At 48.1% G+C, this 18,947-nt stretch overlaps 1 protein-coding gene across 3 annotated transcripts in view; it reads right to left on the reverse strand.

Moving 5' to 3' along the window:
- Positions 1 to 559: 559 nt before the first annotated feature.
- SCN8A (sodium voltage-gated channel alpha subunit 8) overlaps positions 560 to 18,947 on the reverse strand; it is a 56,437-nt gene continuing 38,049 nt past the window's right edge. For all 3 annotated transcript variants that reach the window (XM_068997480.1, XM_068997479.1, XM_068997478.1), the window contains 10 exons: positions 18,662 to 18,779; positions 17,669 to 17,823; positions 17,135 to 17,308; positions 12,753 to 12,875; positions 9,092 to 9,376; positions 8,639 to 8,692; positions 7,823 to 7,960; positions 7,077 to 7,181; positions 5,852 to 6,122; positions 560 to 4,643 (listed from right to left, as the gene is read on the reverse strand). In XM_068997480.1, coding sequence (XP_068853581.1) covers positions 3,496 to 4,643; positions 5,852 to 6,122; positions 7,077 to 7,181; positions 7,823 to 7,960; positions 8,639 to 8,692; positions 9,092 to 9,376; positions 12,753 to 12,875; positions 17,135 to 17,308; positions 17,669 to 17,823; positions 18,662 to 18,779 — 2,571 coding nt within the window. In that variant the 3' untranslated portion in view covers positions 560 to 3,495. The remainder of the gene's footprint in view (positions 4,644 to 5,851; positions 6,123 to 7,076; positions 7,182 to 7,822; positions 7,961 to 8,638; positions 8,693 to 9,091; positions 9,377 to 12,752; positions 12,876 to 17,134; positions 17,309 to 17,668; positions 17,824 to 18,661; positions 18,780 to 18,947) is intronic.

The raw sequence follows: 18,947 nt of genomic DNA on the forward strand, positions 1-18,947 counted from the left end.
CTACGGAACACCACGGGGTTACCTGAACTGCTTTTTTCAACGTTGGCTTCCATATTTTAAAAAAAGGTGAAGGGCAAAGTGAATAAAGCAGCTTGGACTGGCACTTCATCATCACCCTCCCCTCCGCACTTTTGGAGTCACAAATTAACCCAAAAGGGAGGATTTTAGAGGTGGGAGAGGGGGCTACTTGAAGTGGTTGTGAGTTTTGGCTACATCTCTCTAACAACACCACCCCCCCTTAAACTTCGCTCCCAAACCCCTGAACCCGGAACGGGAATTCCGTGCAGGTGTTTGAATTTGGAGATCTGGGTGGGACACGAAGGTCCCCACACCCCAAATTTCCTCCAACCTCGGCTTCACCAGTGAGGACCCATCACTCCTGCTCCCCTCAGCTGCAGCTGAGGGCAAAACCTGCCCCAGGGAGGAAACTAAAGGAGAAAAGGAGCCCCCAAACACCCCTCCAACTCTTTTTTTGAGCGGAAATCTCCTCCCTCCTTCCTGCTCAGGGACCTGCCGCGCCTCGTACTGATAAAACGTTACAACAAAAATCATATCTATACAGAGTTTGAAGGGACTTTTTATTTTAAAGTAATTGAGCAGCTTCATGAGTTGCCAGCACAAACGCTAACGCACCGAGCGTCACCCACAAGACTCAGCCCAGCCTAAGAACAATTATGAAGTTCAGCCAAATCTTGCATAGAAGTGGTCGACTTATTGCACATTGGAACCCAAAAATAGACACTTTTGCTGCTGCAAATATCACTTGCAAGAAAGCTTTTGTTAAAATCTATTTTGGGGGGGATTAGGGGTTTGTTTGGAATTTTTTTGTTGTTGTTGTTTTATTATTTTTTTTTTCCTCTGGGGGACATTTCCTGGCTATCTAAAGTCTAAGGACAACAGAAAAATCTTAAAAAAATAAAAATAACCATGGACAATGGCATAAGCCAGAAGCCATTCTATAATTTTTGTAGTTCTTTGTATTTACAAAAAGGCATGCCAATAAAATAAAATGATATATTACAGTATTTATAATATTCTCTTAAAAAGTTCAACCACACTTTTCAGCTATTTTCTCCTTTTTTTTTTTGTTTGGTTTTTTTTTGTTTTTTCTTTTTTTGTTTTTGTGCTGTTTACAATGTAGCCTGTACATATGTATGTAGATTTTTTTTGTTTCTTCATTGTTATTGTTATTAATTATTATTATTATTATTATTGTTATTATACATCCCATCCTAGGAGCAACGGGGGCAAGGCAGGACAGACGAGGTCCCTGCTGTGGAGCAGAGCTGCTCCCGTGCCGTGGCGGTGGCGGGGCCGCCCCGAGGATGCCGAGGTGGCACAGATGGCTGCTGGATGGCTTCCTGCTTGGGTTTGGTTTCTTTTAGGTGATTCCTGTCATTATTTCCTGGGTTATGGGATTCTGCAAACTGAGATTCATGCTCCCGTCGAGCTCTGGTGTCTTGGGGGTTGGTTGTGGGGTTGGTTTTGTTTATTTTCCACTGGTCTGGGTACCCTTAGTTGGGATGGGTCCAAACGTCCCCCCTGCGCTGCCCCTGCCCTGCCACGCGCCGGTGCCACCGCGCTGCCCCGTCCCAGCCCGCCCTGGCCCTGAATGACACCCCCAGCCTCCGTGGGGCTGGCCTGAGAACTGGCTGGGTCCTGAGGACACCCCAAGACGGAGCTGGGGGCGAGCAAACAGGAACGGCGGGCGTGGCTGGCGATGCCCTCCTGCTGCAGCGCCCATCGCCCCCAGCCCCGCTGGAGCCGCGGGCAACGCGACCAAGGGGAAGGCACCGGGCCCCTGCCGGGCTGCAGCCCCCCAAAAGCCCTCCTGGCTACACCCCAGGCCACCAACAGCAGCAGCAGGACGCCGGGGTCCAGCTCTGCGTCCCCACGGCCGAGCAGGAGTCCCGGTGGCCGTGGGAGAAGCGAGGGCGAGTCCCAAGCCCATCCCTGACCCTGGGGGCAGGATCGCTGTGGGTGAGCTCCCCCAATTCCTACTAGCAGAGATAACATGCTGCTGCTTCTTTGTTCTTAACATTTATCTCTACCAAAAGAAGTGTCTACACTGCAGGATGGAGGCTGAACAATAATTAATAGTATTAATGCTAAATATTGCAGGATACGACTGACCTTGCTGGCTGGTTGAAGCCCTAGGTTTTGGCTTTACAGTGACATGGATAACAAGCCATTCCCAGATTTATCCTCTCCCCTTTGGTGAGGTCCAGAGCAGCATTTTGAATTTTTGTTCTATTTCAGTGTGCAAAAACCATGGCTGTATGGAAAAGAAAGTCGAAAAGTTGTTCAACGGACACACACCATTCATTCATCTGCTCGTTGGGTTTTGTTGGGGGTTTTTGTGGTTTTACAGTTACCTCGGGGTATTTTTGTCAGGGTTTTTTTTTTTTTGTCGGGGTTTTTTTGGTCGGGGTTTTTTTTTTGTTAGGTGGTTTGTTTTTTTTTTTTCTTCTACTGGCAGGTTTATGGAAGATTCTCTGTGAACTGGGACGGACTGGTGCCGGGCAGGAGCATCACTAAGGTTTCTCTCCAAATACAGTGTGCGGTAGATACTCAGTGGAGTGCCTCGAATTTATGGCTTAACACACCTCTGTGGACAGGTGACTGCGTGTCTCGTGGTTATGGTTCCTCATGCATGGTCCCTGGTCATGCCGTCATGCAAATCGCTTCTACGCGTTAACGAGCACTTTGTTTTTGGGGGGGGATCAGCCCGAGCTGGCTCCAGGCTGAAGGAACCCGATTACCCCATCTCCCAAACCAAGTAAAGCCCATGTAGAAAGTAGAATGCAAATAATAAATCTCAAATGATAAACTATGATAACTCAGTGGGCTTAATGGGTGCTTTGTTTCATTTTTCCTTTTTTTGTTCTACTTGTTTTAACTCTTTTTCAATTTTTTTTCTCTTTTTTTTCCTTTTTTTTTTGCTGCTTTAACTAAATGCAAATCTAGTTTTGCATGAACAAACCCATTAACATTGTGACTTCTGGGTTTTCTTCCGAGAATAATCAACAAAATGGGAAAATAAAATCCATTTGGGGCTGCTTTGGAAAATACATGAATCCCAGCAGCGGGTTTTGTTTCTCTGGGTGTGGGTGTGGGTGTGATTTATTTTGCTTGTTTGTCCTAAGTTGCATTGACTGATGTGGAACATGCAGTATCCACCTGCCCAAACAATAGAAAATCCTTTTTTTTTCCTTTTTTTTTTTTGTGTTTAAATGTTTGTTTACAGGGTCCTTTAAACAGGTGGTAGGTCACTGCTTTAGATGCAACGCTGTCACACAGTAAGCAGACTATGTTTGGTATAAGATCTTCAGGTAAGTGTCTCCACAGCTGTTCTGTATTGATATATTTCAGGAAGTTTGTAAACAATCTTTTTTTTTTTTTTTTTTTTTTCACTTGCAAATATTTGAATTCGTACAATTCTACTATTTTTTTTTTTTTAATTTTTTTGTTTGTTTGTTTGTTTGTTTTTTTGTCTCAACACTTGGATTCCCTGGTGTCCTTTTGTCTCTTTGCCTTTTCTCGCCTCCCCTCCTCCGCCCGCTGCTGTTTCTCCTTCTCAGGTTTGGTGACGCTGTCGTAGGACGGCAGGGACGCCGTGGATGGGGTGCCTTCCTTTTTCTCCCTGTTAGCTCCCCCGTTCTCCAGTTTGGTGGTGGCAGGCCTTCGGCTGATGAAGCCCCGTCGTGCCAAACGAGCCCTGTAAGCCCTCTGGATCACCACCGCCGACACCTCCTCCTGCTTGCGCCGCAGCGTGGTGGTGATGGGCTCATAAGACACTTTGGAAGGGTTGGAAGCCACAAACCTCTCCTCCATCTGCTGCCTCAGGATATCCAGCTCCCCGCTGTCCCCCAGGACACGTTTGGTGAAGGCAAACAGGATGTCCAAACAGTGGATCCTGTCCCCACTTACCATAGGCAGGTCCATGGCGATGAGTTCAATGGTGTTGGGTTTTGGGACGCGGAGGGGATGCTCCAAAGCGTCAGCAAAGTCCGCGAGCTTGCTGTACTCGATGAACTGCGTGGCGTCGGGGTCGAACTTCTCCCAGATCTCATAGAACGTCTCAAAGTCGTCCTCGCTGAGCGGATCCGCGCTCTCCTCTGTCGCCACGCTGAAGTTCTCCAGGATGATGGCAATGTACATGTTGACCACAATCAGGAAGGAGATGATGATGTAACTCACAAAGAAAAATATCCCCACCGAAGGGTTCCCGCAATCCCCCTTAAAGCCGCTGCCCGGGTGCTCCTTGTCCAGGTCGCAGTCCGGCGGCCGGTTCAGGATGGGCAGCAGGAGCCCGTCCCAGCCAGCCGAGGTGGTGATCTGGAACAAGCAGATCATGCTGTTGCCAAAGGTCTCAAAATTGAACATATCATCTATGCCAGCCTCATGCTTGACGTAGGCGAAGTTCGACATGCCGAAGATGGAGAAGATGAACATGACCAAGAAGAGCAAGAGGCCGATGTTGAACAAGGCAGGCAGGGACATCATTAAGGCAAAAAGCAGCGTGCGGATTCCTTTGGCTCCTTTGATTAATCGCAGGATGCGGCCGATGCGAGCCAGGCGGATCACTCGGAAGAGAGTGGGTGACACAAAGTACTTCTCAATGATTTCAGCCAGGAACATTCCTAAAGAAGAGAGGCAACAAGTGTGACAATGGAGACGGCACAGGCTGCTGCTTCCTCTGAGCCTAGTGACGGAGGGGGCACATGGAACACCTTGGCTGGACTTTCAGAGGGTCTCTGCCAGCGAGAGGTCTCACGTTCAGGCAGGTTAAGTCCTCCTGAGGGGCAGTGGAGGGGCAGCTCTGATCTCTGCTCCCTGTCACCAGTGGCAGGACACGAGGAAACGGCCGGAGCTGGGCCAGGGGAGGATATTGGGAAAGGTTCTTCTCCCAGAGGAAGGTCAGGCACTGCCCAGGCTCCCCAGGGAATGGGCACGGCCCCGAGGCTGCCAGAGCTCCAGGAGCGTTGGGACAGCGCTGCCAGGGATGCCCAGGGTGGGATTTAGGGTGTCTGTGCAGGACCAGGGGTGGGACTGGATGATCCCTGTGGGTCCCTTCCCACTCAGGACACTCCATGATTCTGTGATTCTAGGTCTTTACTAAATGCTCTGGCTCCCGAAATAGTTCTCCTACATGGAGAGGGAAAGAGGTTTGGCTACAGAAGGATTCATCCCTCCTGGATAAGGATGAACCATTTGCTTCTTGGGCACGTCTGCTCTCAGTGCCTAACGCTGCCATGGGAGCCAGGACTCTGCTCTGAAGGTGCTAAAAGTGTTTAAGATAAACCTGATTCCAAGCAGCAGCAAAAACTGGGGCTGAGTTTTAGGCTGCAGGATGGTCTGAAGGCTGGTGGTTTGTCAGCGTGCCTTGTGCCCTGCCAAGCTTTACTCCCATTCATTTGTGAGGTTGTGCATATTTTGCAGACTAGATGCTAAAAAACTCAAAACCTGTTGGAGGAAACATGGATTCAGCATCCAAACAAACTGCAAACAAGTCACGTGCTGTGGCAGGAAGCCCTGCAGGGCTGTTTCCAGGGGTTACTGAGCGTTGCACTATTCGGATGAGGTGAGTGAAACTTCACTTTTTAAAGACAGAGAGAGCAATTGTCAAGGGGTTTACACCAAACAGCTGGAAAGGAATGCCAGAACAGAGGGAAGAGGCATCAGTCAGGACTTCAGGCAGACAAATTTTGCCACGGTCTCTTCCCGAGGCTTAAAGAGAACCTTGAAGTCCTGGTACCTACACATCCCCTTCAAAGACAAGAACATGTTCTACCCTGCAAACGCCCAAACAGCCTGGCACCCCAAGACCTCAAACCGGCGTCACACTTACCCACGATGGACAGAATCACAACCACGAAGTCAAAAATGTTCCAGCCGATGGTGAAGTAGTAGTGCCGCAGGGCGAACATCTTCAGCACGCACTCACAGGTGAAAAAGATGACGAACACAAAGTTGATCCAGTAAAGGATGTCCTCCATCTGCTTGCTCTGCGTATCTGTCTCCACCATCATGGTCACCATGTTGAGGCAAATGAGCATCATGATGACGATGTCGAAGGCTTGCTGAGTGACAAAGTCAAAGACGGCTCCTTGGATGCGGTTCTGGGAAACGGGAGAGACAAGGAGCCAAGTCTGAGCAAAAATCGTGGATGTGTGGCATGGTTTGGATTGGAAACCTCCTTAAAACCATCCCATTCCACCCCCCGCCCCAATGTCCAACCTGGCCTTGGACACTTCCAGGGGCAGCCACAGCGTCTCTGGGCACCCCGTGCCGGGGCCTCCCCGCCCTCACAGGGAGGAGATTCTTCCTGATTTATCATTAGTCAACAAATGATTTCACCCTTGATGGAAAGAGGGATGAGGACGTCATTGTGTCAGTATTTAACAAAGCTTTCAAGGCAAACCCTGTCCACAAGCCAGACTGCTTGGGGCAAAGGCAGGAAAATGCCATTATTTACACCCCTACGAGCAGCACATCTTCCTCTTTGCTGAGCCCAAAGGGAGGGTGATGCCCTTCCAGTGACAGCTGGGGAAAGCAGCCACATCCTTGCGCTGGTGCCTGATGGGCACCCGGGTGAGAATCCGACCTCTTTTGTGTCCTGGCAGCACCACAGCCCCAGAAGCAGGGGGCCTCATCCATGCTTTATCCCTACAGTATCTAAGGCACTCAACCCCAAACCCTTTCTGGCTTTCTGAGGGTTTCCAAGTCTTTCAGAAACCAGGGAAAGGAGCTTAGCTCTCCATCAGTGCAGCCCCCAAGGCTGGATAATTGCCAAAGGTCCCCCTGCTAGTGCCAGGAGGTTCCTACTCCACATCTAGAGCCCCTCTAGGGCCTGGATGATGTTTTGGGATTATTCTGTTGATTCAAGTGATGAACTGATTAACACCAACCCCAGTGCAAGTGTTTTAACCTTTGCAGGTGATTCCCGAGTCACAAGGACAAGAACAGGGCGATGTGGAGTCCAACAGGAGTTAGAACAAAGGATGCTTTTGGAGCCAAAGCTCCTTTGAAATCTACTCCACAGGTTTTCCCTGAGTTCCCTCTAACACACTCACCAGAGGTCGGGGAATGGGCTTTTGAGGCTTCTTCGAGCCCAATTTTTTCATGGCATTGTAGTACTTCTTCTGTTCTTCTGTCATGAAAATATCTTGACCTCCAAAGTAAAGGGGGAAAAGGAAAAGCAGTTACAATCAGCTCATACACCAGAAGGGAAAGGACTAAATCCCAGCTCGGGCAGGAGGAGACCTGCCAGGTGAGAGGCCGGTGGCAGCCACTTCAGACAGAAATAACTCGCACTGATACCCAGGCTGCACTCATCTCTCTCTAAAAATGACTGTTTCTCCTATAAATGACCTGTCCCACTGCACTGCCTCCTTCCCCACCCCTCTCTCCCCTCTGTGGTGAACGGCTGTGGGGTGTGAGGGCTTTTATAGGAGCTGCACGAGGCAAACCCTCGGCCTGACTTAGAGGAAAAGCAGGATACGAGAGACAGGGAGAGGCAAGGAGGACATCTTGCTTCCAGCCTGTATTTTAGTCAAGGCATAAAAAACCCCCCAAATGCATGAAAATGTAGTCTAGGGAAAGTGTTTCATCTGGCTGTAGTTTAAATCAAGCCTTGGGCTGCGTGTTGTGCTCCCTGAGTCTGCTCAGCCATTCCCACGAGGCACCAAGAGGTCCCCAGCTCTAAGAAAGCTGCTTTGTGCCCCAAACTGACTTTATTTTGCAGAGAAACCCACCAGCCTGGAGACCCAACACTCCTGGAACAGGGCTGAGCTCGAATCAGCAAACACAGATCACTTATCTTTTTCTTCTGTTGATTGAAGTTGTCGATGATGACACCAATGAACAAGTTCAGGGTGAAAAAGGAACCGAAGATGATGAAGATAACAAAATAGATGTACATGTAAATGTTGTCCTCGTACTTGGGTTGCTCTTCTTGCTGAAGGGGAGATAAGAAGAGGAACAAAGGACATTTCAAAGACATCATACAAATATGGGCAAAATGAGATTGGTCGTGTTTCCAAACTATTTCTTTTGAAGATGCAGGACCAAAAAGATAAAAGCCAGAAGAACATTTTTACGCTTTCCTGGCACAGTCATATTTGCTTCAAACCTGCATTCAGTGCAGGACAAGGAAATGCATTTAAAAATATTTTCATATAAAACCAAGACAATAGAAGGGGGAAAAAAATTGAAACCAAAAAGGAAGGCATGGTATTTGCACGATTCCAGCACGCAAGAACCAGAAAAGTGCCCGAGGAAAGAACTCCAACCCAGACATGCTCAGACTTCCTTAGAGACTTAAGATTCATGGGGGACCTTCTGGCTAATTCCTCCCCATAATTTATCCTAATGATTAAATCTGTAACTTCACTGTATTCGTTCCTTCTCTGTATTTCTACTCCAACTGGAGTAGAACAAAAAAAGCAACCAGAAGAATTTGCCCTTTTTGGGATTTCCTTGAGCATCTTTTAACTCATCAGACCACCAGAGCAAACGAAACAATCACAGCATGAAATAAATGCTACAAGCACAGTTCTACAACTTCTCCTCTTGATTTTACCACAGCAAAAGAGAAGACAGAAATAAGGGGGAGGGGAGTTTGTTTGCATGTTACCTTTCTGGAATCTACAGCTGCGTACATGATGTCCATCCAGCCCTTGAATGTAGCCTGGCAAAGAAAACACACATTCCCTGAGGCAGAATTCACCCAAAATACAAGAACAAGCCTGAATTGTGCCAGCTCTGTCAAGGACTCCTGATGGCCCTGTACCGTGAACTTTAATATTATTTCAATATTCCTCTTTCCACTTAATCAAAATTACATAAATCAAGCTCAAGTAGTTGATCCATGGGAACCTCATGAGGTTCAACCAGACCAAGGGGAAGTGGACAGACTTGGGGCTGGGAGACCCATACATTAGGAAAGAGAAGAAATATAAAATGGCAAATCCATTCCAGCCCCAAGCCGGGTGGGCTTAATGGGGGGCTGCATTTCCCAGAGAGGGAAGCCCATAAAATGCATTTTGTATTTCCCACTCCCAGGGCGATGGTAGGAAGCCAAACTTACAACTTGCAGAAGAGCCAGATATCCTGCCCCAACGTTGTCAAAGTTAATTTTCACATTCTTCCATCGGATCTCTGTGGAGTTGGGTGGCATCAGAGCTTCGCAGTCTGTCTTGTTGTTAACAACATCTATCTCAAAGCGATGCTCAGATGTTTCATTAAAGCAGTAATGATATTTCCCGGCAAACAGGTTAACCCCCATAATGCTGAAAATCAGCCAGAAGATAAGGCAGACCAACAAGACATTCATAATGGAAGGGATAGCGCCAACCAAGGCATTGACAACCACCTGTGTTGGAAGGGGTGGGAAAAAGTTTCAGTATAAAACACGAGGCAGGAGACAGCAAGCATCAGTACAGCTGTTTTTGGGGGGGGAATAGGGGACCAGGCCACTGACACATCGGTGGTGGTTGCTCCACACAGAAGTTGGCAGTGAACTTATTCCAAGCGGTCCCAAATTCTGCTTCGAAGCCACCTGGGGAAGCTCTGTTTTCAAAATAAAACAGGCCACGCTGCTGGATTTGCAGAGTTTGGGTTTTGGATTGTTTGTTCTTCAATAAAGCAACAATTATTTTGTATCGTTTTCATTGCCCAAAGAGAGAGGGGGGCTCAGACTCTCTGTCGTAGCAAACGGGCTCCTAGATGGAATTTTCTCAGAGCCACGTGTGAGGACGCTTTTGCTCGTGGATTCAAAAGGTTTCATCAGCCAGTAGCCACTCCAGCCATTCCCCACGTTCAAACAAGGCTGTGTTCACTCCAGGGCCTGATCCTGCTCCCACCAAGGGCCCCAGCAGTGGGGTCAGGACCAAGCCCAGCATCACTGTGGTCACACTAAGCACTGAGTAACATCAAGGTCATACTGTGGACTAAGCAAGGCCAGTCATGTTGTCCCAGGCAGAGAGCTGAGCATGCAGCTTGGCAGGCTCAAGAAGACAGAAAAGCCATGTTCCTTCCTCCAAACGGCAGCAAACGCAGCAGGAACAGGGATGGGGTTTGTGAGAGCTCATCTCTTCCTAATTTTAGCCTTTCACAGTTTGGGAGCACCATGTCCCTGAGCATCCCCGGCCAACACACGACCAAATGTAAGCTCTGAGGCTTTTAATAGAGGCAGGTCAGCAGGATATTAAATCTTTTATTATGATCTCCTAATTTAGATTCCTTTAATAGATGAACAGAATCTAAACTACTCTTACCCCTTTGCCTTAGTTTTGAAAGACAACGCAACTCCACGGGGGCTTGGGAGGGTCTCAGTGGTAGAACACGAGCCACAGCTCGTCCTGCTCCCTTCTCCTGCCACACCACCCCTTGCTGGAAGCCACCACCACCCCCACAGGGCCTGCTGTCACCACACCCACTCGGGTGCTCACGGCCAGCTTGGCCTGGCCTCGGAGGGCTGGTCTAGCAGAAGGTGTCCCAGGGTGGGACTGGGTGGGTTTTAAGGTCCCTCCCAAACCCAAACTGGTCTGAGATAGAGGCATGGAGGAGCACTGGAGACCCCGGCGATGTGGACAGTGAATCTCCCGTTCCAAGTGCTAAAGGGCGTTGTGAACTCATCGCTACAGCCAGCAGGTCTGAAGGCACAGGTGAGAGCCCCAGCAGGCTGCACATGGATTCCTGTGCTCTCATTCTCCCTTCATCCCAACAGGATGCTCAGCTGCTGGACACCAGCACCACACCAGCAGCACCTTTTGGCTCAGACCCTCCTATGAATACACTGATTTATTCCAGTTACCACATGAAGCAAAAGAAGGGTAATATCCTGATATCCTCCTGGAATCTGGTCATTTATGGTTCGTTAAATCTCCACAGCTTTCCAAAAGGAGCGAAAGGAGGAACATGGCTTTTGTGTGCAGACTGACAAGAACACATGCACGTCTCACAGCATCACTATCAAACTCCCTGACCGAGCTCAGAGCAGAGCAAGCTCCTGGAAATGCAGATTGCTATGGAGGAGAGAAAAGCAAAGAACTACAGTTTCAGTCTCCTTTGCAAAGGCATCTCAGATCTCTGTCCCTGGCTCAGAGGGATTGGTCAGCTTGGATGGGGCAGTGACACTGGTCTCCAAGTCAAAACAAAGGAAAAATAATTGGGTCTAGGTAGCTACCAGGGCTGCAGTCCTAACTATCAAATCTCCTGTGGTGAAAATCCCCCACTTTAAGCATGAGAAATCCCTGATTGTACATTAGAAATCTTCTCCCCAGCACGGCTTAAAAATAGCTTTTATTATCTCCAGGTTTAGTGCTAGGCCTGTTCTTTGTGATCAAACTTCTGGGTGGGACCCGAACCCAGCCCAGCAAACGCTCCGCCTTTGTGTTACCATTAACAATTTAACCATTAATTAACCATTCATTTTTCTTCCTTTGTGCCTGTACTGTAGACTGGAGTTTAGAATTAAACTAAGGACACAAAGAACTAACAGCAGGAGAAGGTCTTAGAGAAGAAACATCTCCTTTGGAGTTGGAGCTCGTGCGTTTCCCAGGGAATCTGAGGGTCCCTCCTCAGCTCACTGCTCCTCCTGGGCTGGAATTTGGGCTCCGTTACGCTACAGCAAACCCAAAGATCAGGAGGATCCAGGGGGAATCGCTCCAGAAGGATCCAGATGGAATTGCTCCGCTCAGACCCTGAAGTCAGACTGCGACTGCTTCTCCCTTCCCTTTTTATTTCAAATGCATCATTTTCTCTCTTGCAGTAGCCCTGATTACGAGCTAACTGGGATTTAGCACAAAGCCCCACGTTCTAAGAGCACCTGGGAAATCCATTAATACGAAACAACCTTCATTTGATTTTTTTACTGCACAATTTTTTTTTTTTTTTTGCATTTTCTTAGGAGACTATTTCAATCCCAAATGGGACAAAAAGCACCAAAAGAACAGAATATTAGTGGCAAAGCAGCGAGACACTGCAATAATTGAAACACCCAAGGGAGTGGTGCCAGTACCAATTCAAGGAAAGCTTGTTAAGTTCAATGCTTTGCTTGTGCTTTGTTCTGGTTCCACAGTGACGGGACAGGGACCAAAAAAGCATGGAGAAAGGAAGGGGACAGAAAGGAAAAGCTTCACTACTAGACAAGGCTGCCAGTCACCACCAGACTGGACTGAGAACAACAAGGTGCAACAAGAGGAATGAAACCAAAGTTTTCAAAGAGCTGAGCTCGCCCCAGTCCCTTCCTGCAGTGACCCACGAGAGGCAGCAGCCTTTTCCCCTGGTTACTTTTTTAAAACCCCCTCAGACAGAGTCTTTCAATCCAATTCCACCAACAGCCAACACCTGGAGGGGCTGGAGACCCTGAGGTGGTTCCAGTTCTGCTTCTTTGCACCTGGTGATTCTCCCTAGATAAAGATATTACAGCTGAGAAGCCCCTCGGATGCTCGAGGTCAAAGCCAGGCCAAATGAGAACAGCCAAGTGTCGACATCGGCTACGAATGGCAGGTGGTTTGGGCCAGTAATTAATGTAATGAGGCAGCTTATGCATCTCCCTTTGTTAGAGGGGAGGGTGCAGCGGTGGGCAGGGTGAGGGTACATCCACGTAGAGGTGATCAAGTCAGCAGCTGCATCATGATTCTGTTTGGAATTTTCTTTCCACCAGTTTTGATCAGTTCTAGCATGCTTTTAAAAAAAACCGCTCCACGGGCATGCAGAAGGATCAGCTGCTAATGGCATCTTACCCTCATCCCCTCAAATCGGGACAACGCTCTTAAAGGCCTCAAGGCTCTTAGTGTCCTAAGGGACTTTATGGCACCTAGTTCCGAGTAGCCCAGGGCATTAGCTATAAGGCTGACTAAAGAGACCTACACAGAAAATAGAAAAAAAATAGAAAAAAAGCCAGAAAAAAATAGGAAAAAAAAAAAAACAAAAACAGAAGAAAGAAAAAAGAAAGTAAAAAAAAAAAAAAAAAGAAAAAAAAAAAGAAAAAAAAAAAAAAAGAAAAAAAAGGTTCCAGACTGTTAGATTGGATCCCCTAGCCCTGATTGCCCAGCCCAGGAGCCACCTGGGCCGCCCCAAATACCGAAGCCATGACACCAGCTGCCTACTTCACTTGACTGAACCGACCTGGAAGGAAATAATGCGGTTGAGAAAAGAACAGAGGGGAGAGATCAGTGAGAGAGAGAGGCAGAGACACACACGGAGAGGGGCTGTCGGAAGGAAGAGCCCAAACGATGACAAAAACCTTACCCTCGCCCTTTACCGGCTGCAGGATCCCGGCGGCGCCCATGAAATTTAAGCCAGACAAATGTTAAAGGTACCTATGAGAAAGAATACAGATAAATACACACACTGCACACCTGCGCCAAGCTCTCCGCGGGCACCGCGCCACCGGGGACCGCGTCCCTCTGCCGCGGACGCTCCGGAGCCCCGTTCCGGCTTCTCCTGCCTCCCAACCCGAGCGGGCCGGGCTTTTCCCTGCCTGGCACACGAAGCAAACTGCATTTTCTGCCCGCTCCAAGTCGTGCCCGGCAGCGACCCCGAGGGAGGAGCCGTCTGACAGCTGCTCGGGCTCGGGTGCTGAGCTACGGCACGGCTTTTAGGTCCGTACTCCAAGGAGAACCTGTTCAGCAGCCTGGGGTGGGATTTGGGCTCTGAACGTGGGAATGATCAGACATCCTTAAACCCACCGAGTCACAGGTGTGACTTGGCCACAGGGAAACAGTTACAGACACATCAGCTGCCGCTGTGCGCTCGTGTCACGCTACAGACACAGAGAAGAGAGACGTGAACCCTTCTTAAGGGAAAAAAAGACATCCACACACAGCAACAAACAACAGAAAACCACGGGGCCTCCTCCTGGAACAGGTGGGGTTTGAACTGAATTCTCAGAATAGGACACTTCCTATGCATCATTCTTTTCTACAAGAGATACTGGAATAATAAAGCAGAATTCATTATGAGGATGATCCTAAATTCCACGCCTATTTCAGGGAAATACCAGACCCAGATTTCGAATGCATAAAATGTGTGGGAAAATTGAGATTTCATCTTATTTGGGCGTGTGGCTCATGTGCTTTTTCCAGCTTCATATGGAAGGTGTCCCTGCCCACAGCAAGGGACTTGGCATTCGATGATTTTAAGGTCCCTTCCGACTCAAACCATTCCGTGATTCTGTGGTATCTGCCCCAAAAATAAGTGGCCACGATTTAAGGCCACATGGCACTTTGGTTTTTCCATCCGACTCCAAAACTCCACTAATTTGAACCACGCCAGGGGTGTCCCAAAGGTTCCAACAAAGATCCCAGGGCTGTCCCAAAGGTTCCAACAAAGTCTTTGTGAGGCAGAATTAGCTCAGTGAGGCCAGGACCGAGCCCTTGGCAACGTCAGTAAGTTAAAATCCTGGACACAAATCTAAAAATCCGATGGATTTGGAGATGTGGCCTATTTACCCTGAAAATGTAACACTGGAAGTGCCCCATCCCTGGAAGCTGCCCCTGGATCCCTGGAAGTGTCCAAGGCCAGGTTGGACATTGGGGCTTGGAGCAACCTGGGGTAGTGGAAGGTGTCCCTGCAGGGGGTGGAACGGGATGGGCTTCAAGGTCCCTTCCAGCCCAAACCATTCCATGATTCCATGATGCCATGAAGACAGAATCCTCATTTTTAGAGCTTCTTCCCCTCGGGATAACATCTTACTCCCGAGCAGGACACTTAAGACCGTGACAGAAAAGGCTGTTTGAGCTTTTGGGGATCTTTGAGGATTATTCCCTGAGGACATTCCAACAGAAGACACAGCAGGCACCGAGGTCGGACAAAGGGAATCCCAGATTGACTGAAAAGCAGAATCCTTCATTATTACCCAGGAAAAGTCTTCACAAACACACCCAGGAATGGGGTTGAGGAGGAGGGGAATTGGACAATGCTATAGCAACCTGCAAAATAACATCCAAGAGCGTTGTTAGGATGCAAAGGCTCGTTCCCTGCCGTCCTGGCTCGCTCCAGCCCCTTCCACAGCACGCCACAAAATTTGGGTTAAAAAAAATGTGATTCAACAGATACAGGACACAAAGCATTGCTGAGATTTTGCTGAGGGATATTTGGGCATCTCAAAGTCACATTTCAGGTTTTTTTTTTTTTTGGTTTTCAGGTAAAAACGTGCAACTCTTCTGTCCACGACACCGAGGGAAAACAGGAATTCCTCCTAAAGCCCTGGGAATTTCAAATCCTTCTACACTTGTTCCCCCCCCCGTACCTGTGTTACCTGCCTGGGAAGTTCCTGATCTTTGCTCCACCCCCAGATACTTGGGAAGGAAATTAAACTTGTACCACATCTGCCCATTAAACTGCACTTCATCCAAAACAACTGGAATTAAACTGGTACTTTATCTTCAGGCAGTGAGAGAGATCCAGGGTTATTGCCAGAAAATGACTTATAAGGTGCAGGTTGTGTCCAAGGAAAGGTGCTGAGGGGACCAGAGAGGATTTTAAAAAAACCCCAGAATTCCAAATTTCAATTTTCCTACAGGAAACACAGTTTGAGTCACTTCTGCCCCTGAATTCCAAGCACAGTTCCTTCCACCTACTCAGGAATATTTCCAGAGTGATAATGGTGCTGAACAGCAACTGAATCATACACAGAATGTTCCAAAGGAGAAGCTTGGAAAAATTGGTAATTCTTTTCTGACACACTTGCTCTTGGGGCAGTGACTACAGCCACTGACTCCCAGATGGATGTGATGAAACACTTTAAAAGAATCCAAGCACTTGGGATTCTAAATTTCCTGGTTCTGGAATTTCCTATCGAATTACACAACTTTCTACCACTCTGGACAGCACAAATTCCCTTTATTTTAAATTCCCTCGCTGTGCTTCAGAGCCAAATTTATTGCTAAAGCTTCTCCCTGTTGTCTTTTTTCTTCTAATTCTATTATTTATTCTCCCCCTTTTATTTCTCAGATTTATCCTCCCTCCCGAGATGTTCTGCAGGGGGATTCCAGGGGGATTCCAGGGCGCCTCTGTCCCGACCGCCCGTGTCCCTCACTCATGCTACGACCTCGGAGCCGTCCTTCTCCTTTGATACCATCCTGCTGCTTCTTTCCTGGGCACTAGAACTTTGTTTGAACAGAGGGTGGATGATGCTGAACCTCCTGGTGCACAATAAGCTTCCCAAGTACGGAGATTCTCACAAACACACGCGCCCCATGGTCGGAGCAGACCTGGTGGGGCGCTGGGATGGGGAGATTTTGCTGCCTCATCACCCCCTCATCATTACTAAAGCAAGAAAATGATTACAGAGAACGCGACTCCCCGAAATGTCACCAAGGGATAGCACATCTGCACAGCTCTCCCACCTCCCAGGGGCTCCATACATGGGCAGGTCTCCTAGAAATTCTATTTTCAGCAGAGCAAAAGAGCCAAGGGCTGGAAAATCCTCCTTGGTGCCTGCAGGGCAGAAATCCCACAGCTGCACAGGAAACACTGGCAGTACCCAAAGGGTTCAAGGGTTTTATCCTTGTGATGCCATCAAGATTTTTGCCTTTTCTATTATACCCCTGTTATACCTTTTTTACAGCTTCTGTATTCTTAGTGCTCTTTCCCTGCATTCTTGGACTTGTTTGGCAAGCTGAGAGATTAAACATTTTAGAAGCTTCGTAGCCAGGGATCAGTGTGCCCCAGAGCCCAAGGTCCTCTCCAGAACACATTCTGTAAACCAAGATAGAACCATCCAGGAGAAGGCTCCTTGGGGAGGGGGGCTCACTTGAGCCTCTCACTGGGGAATCTTTGATAGATCTGCTAATTAGTAACACCTACAATGATATACCCAATCTTTTGGGGTGTGCATTTTGCAGGGTGCATTTCGGTGCATTCGACCTGGACGTGTGCACCTAAGGATCCTTAAAATAAATCCCAAGCTAAAATCCCTTTTCCCCTTCTAACCGTGTTTGACTCTTGATTTTAAGACCAGGAAAAGGCATCACTTGATTTGGGAATTCACAGATATCTGGGACTGAACCGTCGTTAAATCTACGATTCAGTCAGGACGGATCTCGGGAGGAAACGTTCCCAGCGTTCTTCCAACCACCACCGTTCCCCCAAGCAGAAGTAAGGAGGAGAGGATACATACAGCCACGATGAGGAAATCCAGCCAGCACCAGGCATTGGTGAAGAACTTGACGAATCCATAGGCACACCACTTCAGCAGCATCTCCAGGATGAAAATGTACGTGAAGACCTTGTCCGCGTACTCCAGGATGGTCCGGATGGTTTTCCTCTGCTCTATGTAAATGTCCTCAAAAGCCTGGGAAACAACCAGGTGCTCGTGTCATTACATGGGATTTATTCCACAGTTCCATGTCGTTATGCAGAGGCTTCAAATGATACTGAGATGAGTTAAATACACAGTTATAGATGAGATAAATATATATATACAAAAACCATAAATCAAACATAGGCACTAGGATCAGAACCCCGATTTGAAGGCTTTGTTCTTCATTTAAACTAAACTAAAAACACCAATAAAAGCTTCTGTACAGTACCACGATGGAGCTGTGTTGTTCTCCATGTAAGAATTCCCCCAGTTTGCTTTTTCCCAAAACTTCCTGTGCACAATCAGACGTCCCCGAGCTCAACACCTCCGGACTACACATATTTTACTCACCAGAGCACCACTGCTCAGGAGGATCATGAAGATGATGAAAGTCTCAAACCAATTGTGCTCCACAATTAGGAAACAAGTTTTCCTCAAGGTCCACCACGACTTTCCCAGCCCCTCCTCAATATTGACCTGACAACATTTGCAGCGCTGCATACAACCTGTAACAGGGGACAGGGCACACCTTCACTCAGGTAACACAGGGTTTAAGGCAAACACATTAAATTCTCACTGTCTAGAAGCAGTTTTGATGCCACCAATATGAAACATGCTGAGTATCACTTAAAACTTTTGCGTTCTTGAGGATTTTAGGATTGTTCTGCCACTTCTGTGTCTGGGCACCAGAATTAACATCCATTTGGGAACAGATCAGCTCGTTCTATTTGGTGAGGTCCACGCTCTTGAGGAGACAAATGGAAAACTTGCTGATAAAATAACCTTGAACCATTTAAAGCATCTTTGCCATGGGAATTCCTGTAACGGATCGGCTCTTGAAAGACATCGAGGCCAGTTACAGGAAAGGAAAAGTACTCTGCTTCTAAGTACTTCAGGCATCAGCTGCACAAAAATCATCAGGCCATCTATAATTCTTCAGAAATTCCTCCCTGGGAGGGTGGGCAGGCCCTGGCACAGGGTGCCAAAAGAAGCTGGGGCTGCCCCTGGATCCCTGGAAGTGTCCAAGGCCAGGCTGGATGGGGCTTGGAGCAACCTGGGATAGGGGAAGGTGTCCCTGCCCATGGCAGGGGAGTGGAATTGGGATGGGCTTTAAGGTCCCTTCCAAGCCAAACTATGGCAGGATTCTATGATCTGCATCCTAGCAATGGCAACTGCATCTCTGAGAGCTTCACTCTGCAAATCTCTCTGAATTAGTTCACCAAGAAGGGCCTTGAGAAAAGCTGAGAGCCAGCCCTGATCCAGGCTGAGCTAACCCTCGGGTGAGCTTACAGCAGACTGGTCCCCAGAACATCCCCAAAGCCTCTTCCTTCACCCCCTTCTCACCTTCTGTAAAACAGGCATCTGGGTCCAGGTACTCCTCTGGTGCCTCCACGGGGACTTCCTCCACTTCAGGCTTTATGTCAATGGTGCTGCCCTCAGAGGAGCTGGTCTCGTCGAGTTTCTGCAACACAAAACCCCAATCCAGTCAATGATCAGTTCCCAACAAGTATCAAACTTCACGAGGACTCAGCCATTTGTTCACCACATTTACTGTAATCAAAGTTGTTTCCTCACTTTCATCACGGAGCTCCTGACCCAGCTTATGTCTCACGTTAACAGGACAGGCAGG

Source organism: Aphelocoma coerulescens, chromosome 29 (assembly GCF_041296385.1).
Source record: "Aphelocoma coerulescens isolate FSJ_1873_10779 chromosome 29, UR_Acoe_1.0, whole genome shotgun sequence".
NCBI lineage: Eukaryota > Metazoa > Chordata > Aves > Passeriformes > Corvidae > Aphelocoma > Aphelocoma coerulescens.